The sequence below is a fragment of the Dipodomys merriami genome, unplaced genomic scaffold (genome assembly GCF_024711535.1).
Source record: "Dipodomys merriami isolate MVZ:Mamm:240054 unplaced genomic scaffold, mDipMer1.0.p SCAF_12, whole genome shotgun sequence".
Lineage (NCBI taxonomy): Eukaryota > Metazoa > Chordata > Mammalia > Rodentia > Heteromyidae > Dipodomys > Dipodomys merriami.
This window is the reverse complement of record NW_027202493.1, coordinates 16702727-16722302: the sequence shown is the minus strand read 5'-3', so window position 1 is coordinate 16722302 and position 19576 is coordinate 16702727. Positions and strand designations below refer to the sequence as shown.

The 19576-nt window shown below is 36.6% G+C and overlaps 1 protein-coding gene, 1 long non-coding RNA gene and 1 pseudogene across 4 annotated transcripts in view; 2 read left to right on the top strand and 1 right to left on the bottom strand.

Annotated features, from left to right (window-relative positions):
* Window positions 1-5877, bottom strand: part of Tusc3 (tumor suppressor candidate 3) — a 153969-nt gene extending 148092 nt beyond the window's left edge. For 2 of the 3 annotated variants that reach the window (XM_070016291.1, XM_070016290.1), the window contains exon 1: window positions 5515-5835. In XM_070016291.1, coding sequence (XP_069872392.1) covers window positions 5515-5652 — 138 coding nt within the window. In that variant the 5' untranslated portion in view covers window positions 5653-5835. Of the gene's footprint in view, window positions 1-5514 lie in introns of all 3 variants that reach the window. The other variant, XM_070016289.1, reaches the window with a different exon arrangement.
* The window catches only part of LOC138823214 (uncharacterized), a 231183-nt gene that overhangs the window by 8549 nt on the left and 203058 nt on the right, over window positions 1-19576 (top strand). The window contains exon 2 of the long non-coding RNA XR_011370759.1: window positions 7806-7869. This is a non-coding gene — a long non-coding RNA (uncharacterized lncRNA). The remainder of the gene's footprint in view (window positions 1-7805; window positions 7870-19576) is intronic.
* On the top strand, window positions 4694-4930 carry LOC138823098 (COMM domain-containing protein 6 pseudogene; annotated as a pseudogene).

Genomic DNA, 19576 nt, shown 5'->3' with positions numbered 1-19576 from the left:
CCTAGCCTGACTGTGACACCCACCTAGTTTCCTTTATTTTCACGATCACAATCAATTTCAAGTCATCATTAACTTTTACCTTGACTTTTACAATCACTTCTTGAGCAAATTGGTATTCTTTCTCTAGTCTTGCATCCCATCAAAGCTGTTCTCCACAGCATAACCAGGGCAGTCCTTCTGAGCATAACTGCATTTTGTCACCTCCAGAATGAAGCCCTTTAATTCTGCTCACAGGTACCAGGATCAAGTCTACATTCTTTAACAAGGTCTAAGAAGTTCTCTAAGACTTAACCCATAGCTTCCAATCTAGCTTCAACCTATTACTCAACATCCACCCCAAGTGGCCTCATTCAACTACTTCAAGTTCTTTGAATTTGCTTTTTTCATTTTTGGTCTTTATCAATGTTGTTTTCCTCTACCTGGTGCTCTCTCTCTCTTTATTAGCTTATTTCCTTGGGGTATCAGTTCCATCTTCAGCTTAGCCCCACTTACACATTTTTCACACTATTAATTCCTCTTCTAGCTGAACCTTCACTAGACTGACTGTACAGTAGCTGTCTTCTTAGTCATTTCAAATTCTGCTATTGCCTAAAATTCACCAATAAACATTTACATATGAGCCATATTTTAGGGAAATCTATATTTACTTTTTTTTAAATATACTTTTTATTGCTTAAATAGTATTGTTATTTAAAATCATCTAAAGGTATATGATATGAAAAACATACAAGACAAGAAATTCAGAGCCAGAAAATCAATCATGAAACTAAAAGGAGTATCTAATCATGAAACTAAAAGGAGTATCAAATATTGTAAATGCCCAGAGAGCAAACATAAGACATTCCCATATGTTCAAAGTTCATCTTTTAGTAGCAATCCAGGAAGACACAGCTCACTGACACTATGCCTTCTGTATCATGATGGAACCATCTGAAAATGAAAAAACAAAATGATGGTATTCTATTTAGAGGGAAAATACAGGATTAGTCCCAAATCATAAAAGAAATAGAGAAAATAGAAATACAAGCATTCTCCACCTCTATGCCTTTATAGATTGTAAATTTTCTTCTATTTATACATTTACACAAGTGTTCTTTGAATGCAAGGGATATATCTTATAACTTCCCTAAGTTTTCTTAACCATCATTGAGTTATTATGGCCTATGCAACTATGAAGTGCTTTGAAAACTACAGTAATATGCAAAAGTAGCTTACTGTTTTGAATTGTGGCTTTGTAAATAGGTATCTGAAACAAGCAAATCCAATGTGTAAATTTAATTGCTACTTGATAATTAAATGAAGTTAAATAGCTCTTCCATATTAGTTTTGAGTATTCCCTAAAGATCATATAATATAGTTATTTAGATTTATTTATGTTAAGAACCCTGATCAAAGCAGAACTGTTACCATGAGTCAACACATAAGGTATAAAATTAACTTTAATGTTTAAACTACCATAAATCATTTCACTTCCATACTTCATATAACTTTAAATTATAGGAAAGACCTAAGCAAATGTTTACTCTAGAAATTCTTAAATCCTCTTAGTATCTCATAAAAAATTAGATACACCAGAAAAAAATGCATTAAAGTCATACATGAAAAATGAATGTAATTTTGGAGAACCAATAACAAATATTTTCTTCAGAAATACTTCCGTCAGAAATCCTCTTGATGGATTGCTCTTAGTCAATTCTCACTTTACAATGCAAGAAAAGCTGATGTCCCAAAAAATGTGATTTGCTCAGAGTTTATATTCAAGGAATTAGTAACCATACTTCATTTTCTATAGCTTTTCACACTTTGTAAGTTAGGCTTCACTTCACCTTCAAAACAACCATTTGTAAATACCAAATATATGTTAGCCATGCATGGTATAAAGTGATGTGAGGGACATGCCATGAAAGCCTTTCAGAGAGACAGCAATGGCAAGTACTAGAGAAAAAACAAACAAGAAAACCACCTATTAACTAAGGAGGGGGTAACAATGGCTCAATAGAAAGTGTACTCATTACCTATCTCATGTAACTGTAACCCCTTTGTACATTATCTTTACAATAAAAACATATTTATATATTAAACAAAAAGAAAACCACCTATTAGTTAAGGCATGGGGAAGTCAAAGGGGGAGCTTTTTAAGAACCAACGCAGTACCAGAATTTGCCAAAAAGGAAAATTGTTTCACAAATTTAAAAAAAAATGAAAATGCTTACCTAATGCTATATTTACTCATAAATTGTCAAATTAATTTTCTATTTAAAAAATTCTGACACTGACAACAAACCCTACATCCTGAGAATCCATTCATCAATACAGAACAAAATCTGAAAAGTAGGAAAGAAGGTGGATAAATGAGCAAAAATTAATCAATGGGTAGGTACAATGTTAGAAATGACTTGGGATACTGGGTTACATAAGAAAAAAAGACAGCAACTCAAAAGGAACTTGGAAAGACAGAGTGTACTTCTGTAAAAAGGTATGCTACCAAAAGGAAAACAAGTATGCAAACACTGAGCAGGCAGTCTGTCTGTCCAGGTTTTATCACACAAGCACTGGGCAGGCAGTCCATCTTCCCTGGTTTTGTACCTAAAGCATTACTGCCCTTCTTTTTAATTGCTCAGAACAAGCATTAACAATTTTGCATGATTAGCTAGTTTAAAAGGGGTTTGCAGTTCATTTGAGCAATCAAATCCAAGACATCCAGCTATGAGAAAAACAATTCTGACTCTGCTGGCACTCCATCATTTAACTAATGCCTATAGTCCAGGAACAAAAATTCTCACACTAAATTCTGCACTAAACCCTTTATATTTGCACCACTTATTGATGATGTTTTATCTTCTAGGCACTGCACTGAACTCTTTAGATTTACACAATAATTGTTGGTAGTTCATAGACTTACCTGAATGTTTATTCGTGTGCATTTACATATACTCAGGAGGCTGAGATCTGAGAATCACTGTGCAAAGCCAGCCCAGACAAAAAGTTGGTGAGGCTCTTATCTCTAATAAACTACTCAGACCTTTGGTGAGGACACAGTGCCCATTTATAAAGTACTTTATCCTTGCCATCTAATCACTTCCCAACAGCTCCACCACCAATCATGACACACAGAAGTATGCCAAAAGAAACTGAAGCATGTTTCATTAAGAAAAACACTGCACTACTCTTAGGAAATATTTGGGTGTCACAATTTTTCATGTTGAAAATTCATTACCTACATAGCATAGACTAATAACTAAGCACATTATTTTACAAAGAGGATAAATTATTTTAATAGGTGCTTTTGAAGACTGGCAAATTCCGTAAGTCACATGGAAATCATTACAGAATTTAAGATCATTTTTTCCATTATCAGAAGAGGTCATTATAAATTACAATGATTCTAAGTGACTATTTTTAGGTGGTATTAATGAGGTAAGAAATTGAGAAACTGCCAAAATAAAGCAAAATGCCAAGGTATGCAAATGACTACTACTACAAAGCCACAGTCTTCCACAAACTTGTATCACTTAATACGAGTTTTTGAAAATTCACTTTTAATGACTACACTCATTGTAATTTAGGGAAGCAACTATTTTAAAATCTTTAATCTTTTTTGCTTATTCAACTAATATTTTTTAAATATCCTGCATAAAAATATTTGGGGGGATGTACAGAGGGGTTACAGTTACATAAGGGAATGAGTTCAATTCTTGTTGAACACTGTTACTCCCTTCCTCATTTTCTCCCACAATTCCTCACTCCCAATCCCTCCCCCACAAGGCGTAAAGTTCATTTCAACATAGTATCTTATGAGTATCACTGTTGCATTGGTTTACCCCTTTGTCCAACAAATGCTACTGCAACACATTTAATTGTACCAAATTACCAACTGTGTTTGCATATTAAAATAATCTGACAATTGGATATAAGATTAAAGATTGGAATGACCATGATTTTCTTCCAAGGAGATAAAACACTGGGATTTCCACAAAGTTCCTTGTCATTTTTTTTACTGTGCTCTACCAACTCACCAAAAAAAAAAGCCTATTTCTTAACCTCCTACCTTTTTAATGTACAACTATAAAACATAAAACACTTGGAATATGGCACAAGGAGCTAGAAAGCACAGTTTTAATTTATATTTGTAAATTCAAATTTACAGTAGTGCATTTCTAAATTCTTTTCAGACTTCACCAAGCTTTTTTGTGACCCATTTGCATGGTTAAATTGGAAGAAAAAGAACACAAAGCAAAACAAAAAACTGGAAGTTTTTAACACTAGGCATAGTTGTTTAAGAGAAAGAGAATGCTTATGTGAGGCTTTTCCACTCTTCATCCAGCTGTTAAAAAAATTCCACTTATACCTTGAACTTGAGTCCAATTATGAGCCACCTGTAGTTGTATCATTTCACCAGGAAAAGAAATCTTCAACTATATAAACACAGTACTCTTCTTTACTCATATTCCCCAATTTTTCTCAAGTTCCCACATCAGCTATCCACGGCAAGTACCTGTAACTAATCCTAAAACTCCTTTAAATAAGGGTTAATTCAAATCTCACCTTCCCCAGAATTTAATGGTGAGCTAAGATTGAAATCAAGTGGCCCGAACTTTGCAAATAAACTTGAAGAATGGAAGGGTTTAGGTGCAGAGAGCCTTACTAGATGCTAAATCACCAGCCAGCCTATAGATTTTCCGTGGAAACCAGTATGGCTGTGAGCTCCGACACCTGCATATCCCTTAAAAATATCCTTATATTGCAGTAATGCTAAAAGTGGCAGATCATTCTGGCCAAGAGCAAGTCCTGTGAAATGACAATTCCACAGTTTCATAACTTTTGCGGACAGTTCAAGGAAACTGCTGCTGCTATTGAAACTATTTGGTTGACACAATCCTATCATCATTTGAAAATTATGGACCCAACTTTCTGCAAAAGAACTGCCTAAGGTTCGAATGTTATCCATCAAAGAAAACAGTACTTTCCATTTTTTAAATCAAAAAAAAAAAAAAGCAGAAACATCACCATTGGCACATCAAATTTAGCATAGAAAACAAAAGCAGTTTTAAAGGGTTTAATTAAGAATGCAGAATAACTCTGACAAGACAGCACAACAACATATAAGAGACAACTAGTTTGCTGTTGGTTGTTTGTGCGGTGAAATAAATACTTCTATCAGCTATTTCCCCACCCACCACCCTTTCAGTGACACAGGTGTGCAAAGGTAGGCCGCAGCTGAGCTTTGGTCAGACAAGCGTGCCTGCCCTGCAGTGTGTTGTTATTAAGGAAAAGCTTCCTGTTTCAGAGTAAGGACCCTGCTCCCCCACATCCAGACAGGAGGCGACCCCCCCTCCCCAACCCACCCCCTCGCTTCCCCCAGACCCGCCCCACCACCGCCCACAAGCGCCAGCCCTCGCCCAAGGCCTCCAAAGCCCAAGCCCCGTTGCCTAGCAACGCGTTGGCGTTGCCTAGCAACGCGGCCTGGCCCGCGGGGGGGGGCGGTAAGAAGAAGCCAACGCAATTCACTCTCACCTCCTTTTTCTTCTGTCCTCCCCCGAGCTGGATGCACAGCAGCAGCAGCAGGAGGAGGAAGGGAAAGCTCCCGGTGGGGAGGTAACGCAGCCGCCGCCCCGCCTGTCTCCGGCGTGAAGGAGCGGCCCGGGCACCCATCGCCGCAGGGCTGTGTCTCCTCCACGCGCGGTAGCCGTGCGCGCCCAGCTCCTACCGCGCCCCACACCGGCCAGGCCAGGCCAGCTGCCAGGAGTCTCCTGGTTGGGCCCTCGGGGCTGGCAGCCAGCGGCTCCGCCCGGGAGCTGGGTGGAAGCCGAGGACGCGGAGGAGGAGACTGGCAGCGCATCCGGTTCACCGGGAGAAGGACCTGGGAAGGCGCGGGATGGGGCAGGAAGTGGGCGTGGCGAGCGCGGGTCCGGGCGCGCCGCGCGGCGCCCTCGTCAGGACCGTTCCGTGCGACCCTTGCTGGGGGTTCCTGGAGCCAAGAACAGGTGCTGCACCTGCACACAGCACACAGCTGACCGTCTCTGGCTGATGGAGGAGGACTTTGAAGAATAACAACTTCCCCTGACCCCCAACCACAGCGGACTGTCTTCTTGGCTACTAAAGAATAACCACCCACACTAAAGCTACCAGCACAACTATGTTTATTGCAGCATTATTTACCATAGCTAAGATATGGAACCAACCCAGATGCCCCTCAGTAGATGAATGGATCAAGAAAATGTGGTATATATACACAATGGAATTCTATGCCTCCATCAGAAAGAATGACATTTCCCCATTTGTTAGGAAATGGAAAGGTTTAGAAAAAATTATATTAAGTGAAGTAAGCCAGGCCCAAAGAAGCATAGGTCCCATGGTTTCCCTTATTTGCAATATCTAGTATAGGTATGAGTCAAGCGGAAAAGGCCAGATAATGTGATGTTAGGAAAATGAAACCTTAAATATGTATTTTAATGTTTTCGTTTCTTTCATGCATGTGTTTCTAATGCATTTATAAGATTATTTCTTTGTTGCTTTGTATGTCCCTCCCCCACAGTGTAACCCCCGCTTTCACTATATTTGATGTTAGTATAACATGTGGAGGAGATGGGGACAAACAAGTCGTTTAAGGATTCAGGTGGACCTGTTGCAACAATGAGAAGTACAAAATGTCATGTCAAAACCAGCTTTACAATTTCGGTGTGGGGGGGGAGGGGGGTATAATTGGGTGGGGGGAGGGGGGTAAAATTGGGTGGGGGGAGGGGGGAGACGGGGAATGGAAGTGAAGGGTAAACAAAGGAGGAGGCTGCAATGCTTGGTAAGAAATGTATGCATTATCCTGCCCATGTAATTGTTGCCCCTCTGTACAGTATGTTCTCAAATAAAATAAAATACAATTAAAAAAAAAAAAAAAAGAATAACCACTGCCCCCCCCCCCAGCCCAGGCATCTGCATTAGCTTTGAGCCCTATTTAGGGACACAGAGGGGCCTCCCACCGAACCGTCTGAAGCATTCAACATATTGTATAACCCCGAGGATGCATAGAAGCCGCACCGCAGCTTTATAGTGTTTTCCCCAACCCACAGCCAATGGGCCTGAAATGCCCACCTGGCCTCTATTCATTTCCTGTTCATCTTGTGCCAATGTACAGAAGATTGCTCTAGCTACTTGAAATACAAGAGTGAATAAGACCTAATAGGGTTGTTTGCAAACATAGCTGTAGCTCGTTAAACTTTTGATGTGAGCTAGTTATTTTAATGCAATATGTGTACCCATTTTATACCTCTGTGTAAAGTTTTCTTCACTTATTCAGGAACACTTTCAATAATCTAGTGGAACCCATAGACCGGGACTTTACGTAGGTTTATTTTTAATACATTTAATTATTTAATTATATTTAATGATAATATTTTATCATATTTAATATTATTTAATACATGAGATTAAATAATAAGATTCATGGGGAGTTATAAAATATTATGAAAATTAAAACTCACCTGTTGGTCAACAAATAATTTGTACTAGGGCAGCAGTTAGATGTGAGAAACAAGGTATCATTCACTGTGATTAAAATTGACAAAGAAGCACAGAACTGAGAGCTATTCTTTACAGTAGCACGGAGAATAAATCCTGCAATCGCATGCATTCTGGCAGCAGTTCTTAGAAATTTAATAATTTTTAATTAGTAAGGCTCTGATCGTTCATGATATCAGTCACTGTACTATTATGTCCATGTCTAACTTGTCTAATCTGTATTATTAATGAATTCTATGGTTTGTCATCTATCTTTGAAATTATAGGAAACTGATTTTTTTTTCAATATACAGTTCTCAGGTGCTCTGCAATTCCATGGATTCCAGAATAAGAATATGTGCTTCACAACCTTATTGGGTATGTCCAGCATAATTTTTAAGCAAATAATTACACTCAGAAGATCTGATTTTGAGTAGGCATTATAAAGTGTAACACAAACATTAAATTGATAGCATAAACTAAGTGCAGCATAATAAGAGCTAAGAAATTTAGCTCTACAAGCCATGTTTATGTTGCACTACCTGTTAGAAAGTGATTTTCAAATCTTGTTTATTATATCCCAGGCTTTGGATTGCTTGCTGTTATGTGCACATTTTGTCCATATTAGTTATCACTCCTGTAAAAAATAATAAGTTAAACAAATTAAATTTATCAGAGTTTACCTGAACAAAGAACAATTAAGAAATATGACAGCACTCAGAAGCCAGTAAGCTAAGTTCCAATAGTATATAAGTGGCCAGCTCCAGGAAGCTCAACAAAAAAACAAGGTGAGGAAGTTATCTGAATGCACACATCTATATGAATTTAAGGCATTTGTTTTATGTGTTTATGGTCTGATGGGAGGTTTCTAGCCATCAGTAAGATGGCTGTTGGCTGTTAGCTGTGATTGCCTAAGGTTCATTTCTTTTAATTTTTCCCTCCAAACCAGCTAAAAAGATGTCTTTCCAGCTTAAGTTAGAGTGTGGGTACATTAGTGTTCCTGATAAACAACTCCAGGACTATGGTTTCCTGCCTATTTTAATACAGATAATTGTTTTTACTTAGGGATATGTGAAACAGCCCAGGCTTCAATCTGCTTTGAGAGACCCTATCAATTCATCATCTTCATCTAAATATGAAATCAGAATATGTAGATCATAGGTCCAATCTGCAGGATTCTACATGCCTGGTTTAGCCACTCACCCCGTGGGCCAAAAATAGAGACATGGTAAAGGACAATGACAGGAGTTTTATGATGGGGCAGCCTCAGAAAGCCCCTCAGTACATCTTCTGCTATTGTTAGCTGTCTTCTGATCTACAGACATTTACCTTAGGATAAACAGGGTATATATAAACTTCCTTAGTCAAAGATGTGGCCTGATTGACCATTATTCTAGACTTTGTCTCAGGAGGGATTCTGAAGAAGTTACCACTTTATCACTGGAGAAGATTAAGAACAACTTGCCAGGCAAGTTTTTGGTCTCTTTCTTTGAGCAGTTTTACCGCAAGATTATAAGAAGAAAAGCTTTGTGTGTTTGACGGGTAATTTGTCTTTTGTCACAAGTTACTAATGGATAAATCCCTTTCTTTCTCTGAGCTAAAGGTGATTTTAAAGTGGAGAGTAACTGCAGGAGAGAATGAGGCAGGTCAAAGGAAATAGGTGTAAAGTGTTTCAAGGGCTTTTAGTTAATTCAGGGGTAAGGGAAATGCAACCTTTAGGCACCTTTTACTCAACATAATTACAGCCTGTAATCTGTTTTGTTTCCCAAATTTGTGTTGATTTCCTTGTTATACTTATCTGTAACACTGTCATTTTCACTAAAGTTGAGAGCCTTCTTTTGCATAATTGTTGCAAGTACCCACCCCCTCTCTTTTCAGGCTATATCTGTGGGCTGTTTGGCTCCCTTTTTGAGCCAACCAGTTTCCCCATTCTCTACAGCAATATTGCCACTCACCCTTTAAAATTTACCCTACCTCCTCGGTGTCTAGGAAATTACCTTCTGTTCCCAATTTTGTAATTCTGACATTAATTAGAAACACATTAGATATTATTATTATTAGTTAATCCACCTATTTATAATTTTAGCATCCTTCCCTACCTGTATAACCCAAACCTTCTTAATCATTCTTCCTTGCATTCTATTCTTAGTAACCAAGCTAGTGTGCTCCTTTTAACCCATAAATCATCTGCAAAGTTTGTTTGTATTTGATGTATTTTATTTGGTCTTCTCCAGAAAGAGCAAAATCTATAACTTAGGGCTTCACATCTCCATATGTCTGGATGTTATCCGTTAGCTGTCAGTTCCCTTTTGCTCTACCCATACAGGAATCTTGGGTAGATAAGGCAAAGCTCTTGCAGTGCATGATCCTTTAGCATCCAAGGGCTAGCTTCTTAAATGAGAAAGCCAAAGGTTTACAATTCCAAGTTCTTACAGCTAAGGTCCTATTGCCCCATGTTTTAGGAGATGGATACTTATGGTTTTGGCAATCAAGCTGTAGACACTACTCTAGGCTTTAACTACCAGTGGCCCTATCACATGGTAACTATTGTAACCCTCAGTATCCATCAGGAATGTAGTAAAGACACACAGCACCAAGCAGCAGCAAGCAAAGCCTTCTAGTGTCACAGCTCATCTTGAGGCAGGTCAGATTTTAAGTGCTGGAATCTTCAGGTCTCCAGTGATAAGTGTTATAGCTCTCAGGCTTTGTGTGTCAGGATCTTTAGTTCTTGACAGTGATAAGTGTGACATCTCTTTAGGATGGTATGTCTTAGACTCATGGCCCTTCAAGGCAGCTCCCTGGCACTGTTTTTACCATCATAGCTCACAGTTTCCTGTCTTCAGTTATTCACAGCTTTCATAGTCAGGGTGATTTCTGCTCTAAATCTGTTCTGCCCTAGTGGCTTTCCAAAACTTTTGAGCTGCCTTTTGTTGTTACTTGCTATACACCGTTCAGATATATCTATAATGGGAGTGCAGTATGGGTATTTGCACCAATCATGGTAGACCTTTCTGCAAAGGAAGGACTGTGCTTATGTAAATCACAGGCCTCCTTCTGGGCAGCTATAGCCTGGATAAAGATGACTATAGGTTCATTTAGCATTAGCCAAGGCTTGTGATGGCTAAAAGAGTGTCACACGCTATTTTGAAACAGGCCTGGAAAAATGCCTCTGGAACCCCAGTTTCACTTTGGCAGGAAGCAGCTCTGGTCCCCATGTTTCTTCCTGAAGGCATTCATGGAGTGTTCCAAGCAGCTGGGCTGAAGTGAAGGTAGTCTGGCTGGCTGCTTGTCTGAGTATCCTTTGCTCAAGGCAGCCAGACCTCCAAAGAAGGTCTAACAGCTGTCAACTAGGTCCCAACATCTTAGATTATTTAAAGGAAAAAGCAACAATAAAATGGATATTTACAATGAAGGTGAATTATTGAAACTAAGTGATTTAACTATATTTAACAGAACTTAAAGTCAGAGAAGTAAACAGTGAGAAGTAAACAGTCCATATAAAGGGATGATTAACACATTGAGAATAAATACATGTAATAAACATTTGCTAATTCCATCATTACTTATACTGATCTGATTCTGTTTCACTACATAGTTCACACTTTGCAGACAGGTACTGTGTTTTACAGATCTTTATCCCCCCCCCCGAACTCAACACAGTAGAAGGTTTGGGAAATAGATGACTCCTATCTCTTGCTCTCTGTATTACTTTAGGCAGACTGCTTCATGTCTATGTACCTCGATTTATTTCTTTCTTGCTTGCTTGCTTGCTTGTTTTCTTTTTGTAACACAAGAACAATAGTGCATCATAAAGATGAAAGAACTGAGCAAATGCAAAATATCTACAACAGTGTCTTAACACACTATCACTGTTGCATGTTAATTCTCATTATGATAGTGGGTGTTAAGAAGTGTTAACTCAAGGTATAGACATGAACCCCTCTACTTGCCAACATGAGAGATGCATGAACACACATACTCCATGCTTCAGTTAGAGGAATGTGGATATTGGTGGCATTCAATGACCCCTTAACTGCTGTGTGAACAATACTGGGGGCAAGAAATTGAACAGAATTTAGCCCCACATACTTATTACTGCATGTCCCAAAACTATTACATAGATGACAACATTATATAGAAAACAGTTTGAAAAGCAATGAAGAACAATAGTTGGAGATTCTAAGTATTAATGTTTAATCTTAACTGATTTTTCTGATTTTCCAAACATAATAATTGCATATGTAAGTAGTATTTGTATTCCTGAAACAGATTGAATCCTTTAAAATGAATTTTCTATAATAAGTATTTAAAGCTATTTTAAAGTAAAAGCAGCTTTACTTTAAAATGTAACCTAAAATGTAACCTGCAATTTCAAAGTGCAGTGTCTAAGCAAACAGTAACAATTGAATTGCTTTCAATAATATTGTTAAGCCTTAACCTAATGTCACATCTTATAACATTAAATTATTTTTCACATTAATTTAGTAGCATTTACAAAAAATTTGCACTCAGTGTTTTTATTGTTGTTTGATTCTACCCTAGAGTCTTTATCAAGGCTAACATAAATTCATATTTTAAATACAGTATTGTATTTAAAATTGTTAAAAGAGTTACCAAAATGGAATTATAATACTAAAGAGCAGGCACCTGTGCAATTGGATTTTAACCTGTATTTGTGTTTGGGATGTTTTAGAAACAACCGCTGCATATTATTTGATTCTGCTGAGCATTTGGTTATCTCAAACTAACAGTATTTTCCTTATTTGATCAGCATGTCTATGTATCTAGAGAGGCTAGTCCATAATATGTTAGAGCCAATATCATTTCAAGAACTGTACATTGATTAGTAACTAAGGGTTGGAAAAGAATACTAAGAAAAAAAAAGAAGAGTGGAATTATTTGCTTAAGTTCTTCTATATCACATAATTTTATGCCAAAACCCATGTACTCTGGCTACTCTTTGGAAAAATACAACCAGAGTTTTCTTAGGCTTGAAATGAAAAGTCACCTGATTTTGATGAAAATATATAGAAAGAAGGTAAAGATATTAACAAATGATTGAAGTTATTTAATTAAAACAATCTTTAGCAATATTTAAAAAAGATAAAGGAATCCAAGAGGGATATTGGAGTGTGTAGAAACATCTCTGAGATTTTGAAAACAATTGAAGAGGGTTCCACAGAGCCAGGAAAATGTTGGAAAGGAACCTAGGAAGCCAGGTGAGAAGCAGAGATAATTTTGCAATCTTTATTATGGCAAACAAATTGTCTGGGCTTGGATAGATGTGAGGTTGCTGCAGAATACTTAATGTGTTTTGATTTGTGGTTCCCTGAGTTTAAAAATTCTGTAGTTTGTTAGTGTACAAATTCCAACATTGTCTGATTTATTTAATTATTCTTACTTTTGAATTATATATTAAAAGTGTGAATTGAACTTTTAAAATTAATGAACAAACTGTACAAAATTTCCAAGTATACAGCTTCTTCTCAATCTGTTTGCTATGCTCATCAAATGAGGTAATAAGCGACATGTCAATAACTTTATCTCAATGAATAAGTGTTCCTTTTTTTTTTTTTTTTTTTTGGTCAGTCTGGGCCTGGGCGCTGTCCTTCAGCTCTTCAGCTCAAGTTGAGTGCTGTACCACTTCAGCCACAGCATCACTTCCAGTTTTCTAGCAGTTAAAATTGAAGAGTCTCACAGACTATCTTTCCAGGACTGGCTTTGAACCACAATCCTTACATCTCAGACTCCTGAATAGCTAGGATTATAGGTGTGAGCCACCAGCGCCCAGCATAAATGCTCTTTTTAACTTTGTCATTTTAAAGGAAAGAAATGATAGGGAGTTCCAGTGAGGGGTTTAGTACCACAAATGCTGAGCTGAGGGGTTTTTTGATAGTAAGAAAATTAAGTATTTAAGTGAAATAATAATCGTTAACTTTTATTCATATAATATAATGATATGTTTGATTTCTGCAAGAGTTCATCACCTGTTTCATGTATTAAATTTGTTACTAAGAAATGTGTCAAAAGATACAGCTTTGTGCTCACAACAGGACTTACCAGAAAGCTGTAATTCTTAGTGTACTAATTTAATAGTTGAATTTAATCTACAATGACTTTTTTCTTATGCCAACAAGACTAGAAAGAGAGGAACTTTGTTCCATTCATTTATGTATTTCCTAAAATAACATATAGAAAATAGTCTATTTTTGCTGAATAATTGATAGATTTTGTGAGATATTGCTTGGGAGTAGGGCAATACAGAGTGTAGGCTATACAGAATAAATAAGGAGAACTATGAATACTCAAGAAAATTAAGGATTTAAACCTATATAACTCCTCTATAATCTACATATGACTATATTCATAGGTACATGAAATAAAATGTATGTTATCGTACAACACAAAATGTAATACAATAAGGAGGAATGTTTGAAGTGTCCAACAAACTATCAGCTTCATAGAGATACATCCTGTACCATTTAACAAACATAACATTAGCTAACCCTGGCCAACTATTTGTTAGAACTATACCAGGCACTAAATAATTATTTCACTTACAAATAAAGAGATGAGGGCTTACAGAAGTTTAATGTCTTACTCAAGATTGCAATCTCATTAAGTGATATATCTAGAAGGAAAATTCATTTGCACCATTGTACTGTTATCTTTGTGATTTTAAAGATATTTGAGCATGTCTAGATACTTACAAAATCATAAGAATTCTATTGACAATGACTAGGACTCCTCTTTTTCATTCCTCAGTGTTTCCTGAATTCTTTAGAAAAAGAACATGCATGTTCAATTTGAATTTATCTAAAAATGAAAACAAGTATGAGATTAATAGAAATAACAATCAACAGACAAAGGATACTAGTTCTTATTGAACAGGACCTTCACAGAACTAGCGCTAGATAGAGTTCCTAGTCCAGTGCACCAGGGCCTTCAGCACCTACAAGGGGAGTGGTGATGTATCACAAAGACCGTCTCAAGAAATCAAAGCAGAGCATCCAGGGTGTCCTTCATCCAACAGGACAAACCTCCCTAGTCCATCTCCCAAGGAGTTTTTATTACCTAGCATGATATTAGGTAGGAAAGCATTGGACATGTGAAATACAGTGAATTCCTCTTCTAACACAAATCAGACATCATTCTAGTTGAAAACAACCGCAAGAAGATCATAACATTCTTAAGCAACTATTCCTGAGTAAACTAGCTCTATCCTTACCTTGAACTGTGCTAAATGCTAGGGCCACTAATCCTCCTGTGCATGTCTCTCCACTCGACCTAAGTGACCTTTGTCATATAGGCATTCTTGGCATTGTGCCTTTACATTCAGTCAAGTGTGCCTTTAAGCCTTGCTTAGTGAGTACAATAGTCATCAACATATAGGGGCTTACATCTCTAATCTCAGCTATTTTACAGGTTGAGATCTGAAGGATCAAAGTTTCTGACAGACAAGGCAAAAACTTAGCAAGACCCAATGTCACAAACAAGTTTGATATATCACTCCACATCTGTAATCAAAGCTACAAAAGGTGCCATGGGTGGAGGGATCATGATCAGAGACTATTCCTGGGCTGGGGGTGGGAAGGGAAGTAGAGGGAGGAACCCAGAAATTCCGCAACAAACTAAAGAAAAAGTAGAAGAAGACTGAGAACATGGATCGTGGTAATGCATGCTAAGACATGATAATGCACTCGTAACCCCAATCCTTAGGAGATGGAGTCAGGATCTAGAGATGGAAACAATCTAAGCTATATAGCAAGTCCATGTCAAAAGCAAACAAAAATGCAAAATAATATAGAGCCAGGTGCTAATGGCTCAAGCCTGTTATCTGAGCTATTGAGGAGACTGAGATCTAAGAATTGAGGTTCTGAAGCCAGTGCAGGCAGGAATGTCCATGAGACTCTAATCTATAATTAACACCCCCATCCTCCCACACAAAGACAGAAGTAGACCTATGGCTTAAGTATTAGATCACTAGCCTTGAGCAAAAAATCTTAGAGGGCAGTTCCTAGGCCCTGAGTTGGAGCCCCAGAACTGGCACACAGACAAAAATGAAATGTAAAATATGTATCTGTTAGCCTTTCATAGTTGATGTAGACCCTTCTAAAATTAAAGGAGCCCTTAGCCTAGTTGATTAATTAACTTCAAATTCCTATAATTTATGAGTAATAAGCTAGTGGGAACCTTATATAGCTATAACAAAAAAAGAGATATTAAGATGCTGATTAATGAAATATACTTTGAGGATTCATATCAAAAGATATTAATGCTTTTGCCATCTTTAATAAGCTTTAATTAGAATTTCTATGGCCAACTTTCTTTTAAAACTCTGAAAATTAACCAAATAAGAGAATAAAACATAATCATTATTCTCAAAATCATGACTCTTCCATCATGCTTCAACAATTTAATTAAAAGATGGGTGATAAATCTTATGTCAGCAGATGTGTATATCAGAGTGAGCCGGAAGCCAAATCAATGAGCCAAATACAGGACCACACAACGCTGTTGTAATAATGTTTTGTTGTATAAGCAAATGCTATTTTGTGACTTATTTGCATACAAAGATTTTCTTTGATGATTCAATTTTAGGATAGAATTGTCGTGTCCTGGGCATAGTTCACTAAACATTTTCAAACAGAGACAAGAGAATAGTATAATTTAGATTGATTCCATTTTTAATGGAATTATATCTTCACATTCATATGCAAATTTGAACATAAAACTTATGTTTAATTTTATTAAAAACTGAGGGATTGTTAACACTGCTATATTTTGATATTTCTTTTAGCTGTATACTAAAATGTCCTTTGCATTAATCTCTAGGGATGAAAATCTGCTTTAAATCCTATTTTTTTCCTCTTAAAGTTCAATTTTGCTACTAAAGACTGGTAACCATTCCTATAAATATGTAGCCTATTTAATGTTTCTTTACAATTCTAGAAATAAAGGGCAGGGCATAACATCGTGGAAACAAGAGCATTATTTCATGAGGCAAAGCAACTTGATGATTTACTAAAATTTCCAAAGTGGGCATAATGGCATGTGTATATAGGCCGTTCTATGTGAAGGCTAAGATGGGTAAAGTGGGAGCCCAGGAGTTCAAAGACAGCTTGGACAACACAGGGAATAGAAAGGATTGATAGCAGTTGATAACTGGGTATACGTTAAAGTTATAGAAAGAATGTTTGGTGTTCTTTGGCAGTTACAGTGATTAGGTAATGAAAGTGCATTTTATATATATATATATATATATATATATATATATATGTTTGTATCTATCTATCTCTATCTATCTATCTATCTATCTATCTATCTATCTATCTATCTATCTATCTATCTATCTATCTATATATCAAGAGGTAAGAATTTTGAATGTTTACACCTGAAAGTTTTAGATGTTTGACTTGACTGGAATATTTTGTATCAGAACATCACATGGTACTCTGTAGGCAGGTAGAATTTGATGTATCCATTAAAATTTTTGAATAAGAAAAAAGTTATAATCTCATTTTCTGAAACTAAATCAAATGAACACTCTAAAATTATGAACTGTGGTTTAAAACCATAGGCTGATTTTGAAGTATAAGCATTGTAATGAATGAATCCCATCTTTACATTTTTGTCTGACAGTCGGTTGCTCATAATTTTCTTGTTCCACAAACACTGGGAGATTAGTGGATGCCCTTTTTATATTGCATGAGATTAATATGTTTGAATAGACCCTGCCAAAGTAGAGGCATTTTGTCCCTTGATGAACAGTAGTGTAGATATGAAAGAGAACACTTCAAGTAATGAATGGGAAAACAGAGTTTCAAGGAGGAGCCAAATGCTTTCAGCTCCAATTTATAAACCTACCCACTTTAATTAAGGAAAGTAATCTGTATGGTAATAGAAAGGAAAGAAAAAAAATCACCTGCCATTGTATCAAGAAGCTCTGTATATATTGAGAGAAGTACATGGAACCCAAGTATGAAGTAATTTAAGAGAATAATGTTCTGAAGTAAGCAAAGTGAGAAGCAATCTACCACAAAAGAAGGTAGTAAACAAAATGGATTGTCAGTAATTAAGGTCAGGTGAAAATATAAGAAACATTTTGGTAATTTCCTAAGATCAACTAAACCATGGGTTCTGTTTACTAATCTGTCAATGCATTCCTCTGTAATTTTTTAAATGTCCTCTATATGCTGAATAAAACAAGGACCAAGTATAGGATGTATGTCAGTTTTAATATCAGTGAAGCATTTCTGTTGGTATAGATGAGGATGAGCGAAATTCAGTTGAGTCAACCATGAAAGTCAACCATGTAGTTAGTATTTACTAACTACAAAACTCTGTACTTGAGTGACTTCTTCACATGTAATTCCAAAGTTGCCTAAAACTTATTTAGAATTATTTCCAATAGGAAATTCCAGGAAAGCACTGTGGATATAGTAAATAATTATTGAAGAAGAAACTTTTTTGTATAATATGAAATAGAATTTTTCTATTTGTAAATGTTTGATTAACAGAAACCCATTTGTTATTACTAAATGGGAAGAATTAGAGGAAATGTGCAGCTAGACTATCAAGTGATCACTCTTTAAAAAAAACTTTTAGCCTGGCACCGGTAAATCCTAGCTACTCAGGAGGCTGAGATCTGAGGATTGAGGTTCAAAGCCAGCCTGGGCAGGAAAGTCTGTGAGACTCTAATTTCCAATAAACCACCAGAAAACTGAAAGTAGTGCTGTAGCTCAAGTGGTAGAGTGCTCACCTTGAGCTGAAGAGCTGAGGGACAGCGCCCAGGCCCAGAGTTCAAGCCCCATGACTGACAAAATAAGTACATAACAAATAAAAAAAACTTTTATAGTTATTATAAAGGTAATATACAGAGGAGTTACAGTTACATAAGTCAGGTAATGAGTACATTTTGTACAATATCCCCTCTTCCCTCTATCTTTCCCAGTTTTTCCCTCCCTACGTACACGATAATTTTTTTTAAATTTTTTTCTTTTAAATATATTTTTTATTGTAAAGATACTTTACAGAAGGGTTACAGTTACACGAGCAAGGTAATGAGTTCATTTCCAATGGAGCATGTTACCTCCCCTACCATCCCCTTCCTCTCTACCTCCCCAACACCTCCCTCCCCCCACCCCACAAAGTTGTAAAGTTCATTTTTAACATAGTGTCTTGTACATCTCATTGTTACAATGGGTCATCCTGCATCCTTATTTCAGAATTTTGTTATTTTCCTTCCCCTACCCAAATTAGAAAAAAATGTATATACAAGAAGTAGGACACTGGAATCAAATACAGTGACAACAGGGGTTATACCATAGGGGACGAACATACAAAGAAACCAAAAAAAAGTCACATAGTACATTATAAGTACAGTAAAAAGAACAACAGGAACGATAAAATCTCTTGTGTCCCTATATTGGGGTTCATTTCGCGTAGCATCAGGTTATATGGTCATATGTACATAGCTTTTGACCTCTTCTGCTTGTCCTAGACATATACTAGTGACTGTAGACAAGGGAAACCATGGGACCTATGTTTCTTTGAGTCTGGCTTACTTCACTTAATACAATGTTTTTACAAGTCTTTCCATTTCCTAACAAATGGGGTTGTGGAAGAAAACCAAAGAGTCATTTTACATGATAATTCTTAAATACATCATCTGGTACTATAATCTGAATTTCTTAGTAGACCAACTTGGAATAAACTCTTTGTGTACAACTTCTGAATATTGATGGATCACTGAAGATTGGCAGCTAAGCTGGATTTTTTGTTACTATTTGAAAAACATTAAAGCAGAAATTGACTTAAAATAGAAGTTAGCTTTAAAATTCAGTGAAAAATGTTAGGAAATCCCCAAATAACTAAAAAAATAAAGAATTTTGAAAGAGGACAAAAGAATAAATAAGTTTTGAAACTTTCCACAGCACTATAGTTATCAAGACAGTAAGGTCTTTCCCATACAGTCTAATGGGAATAAAGGAGAAAATCCAGAATAAACCTAGAAGTTTGTGTACCATTGGTTTACAGTCAAAATGAAATGCTAATATTATCTAATAAATACAAAGTATTTATT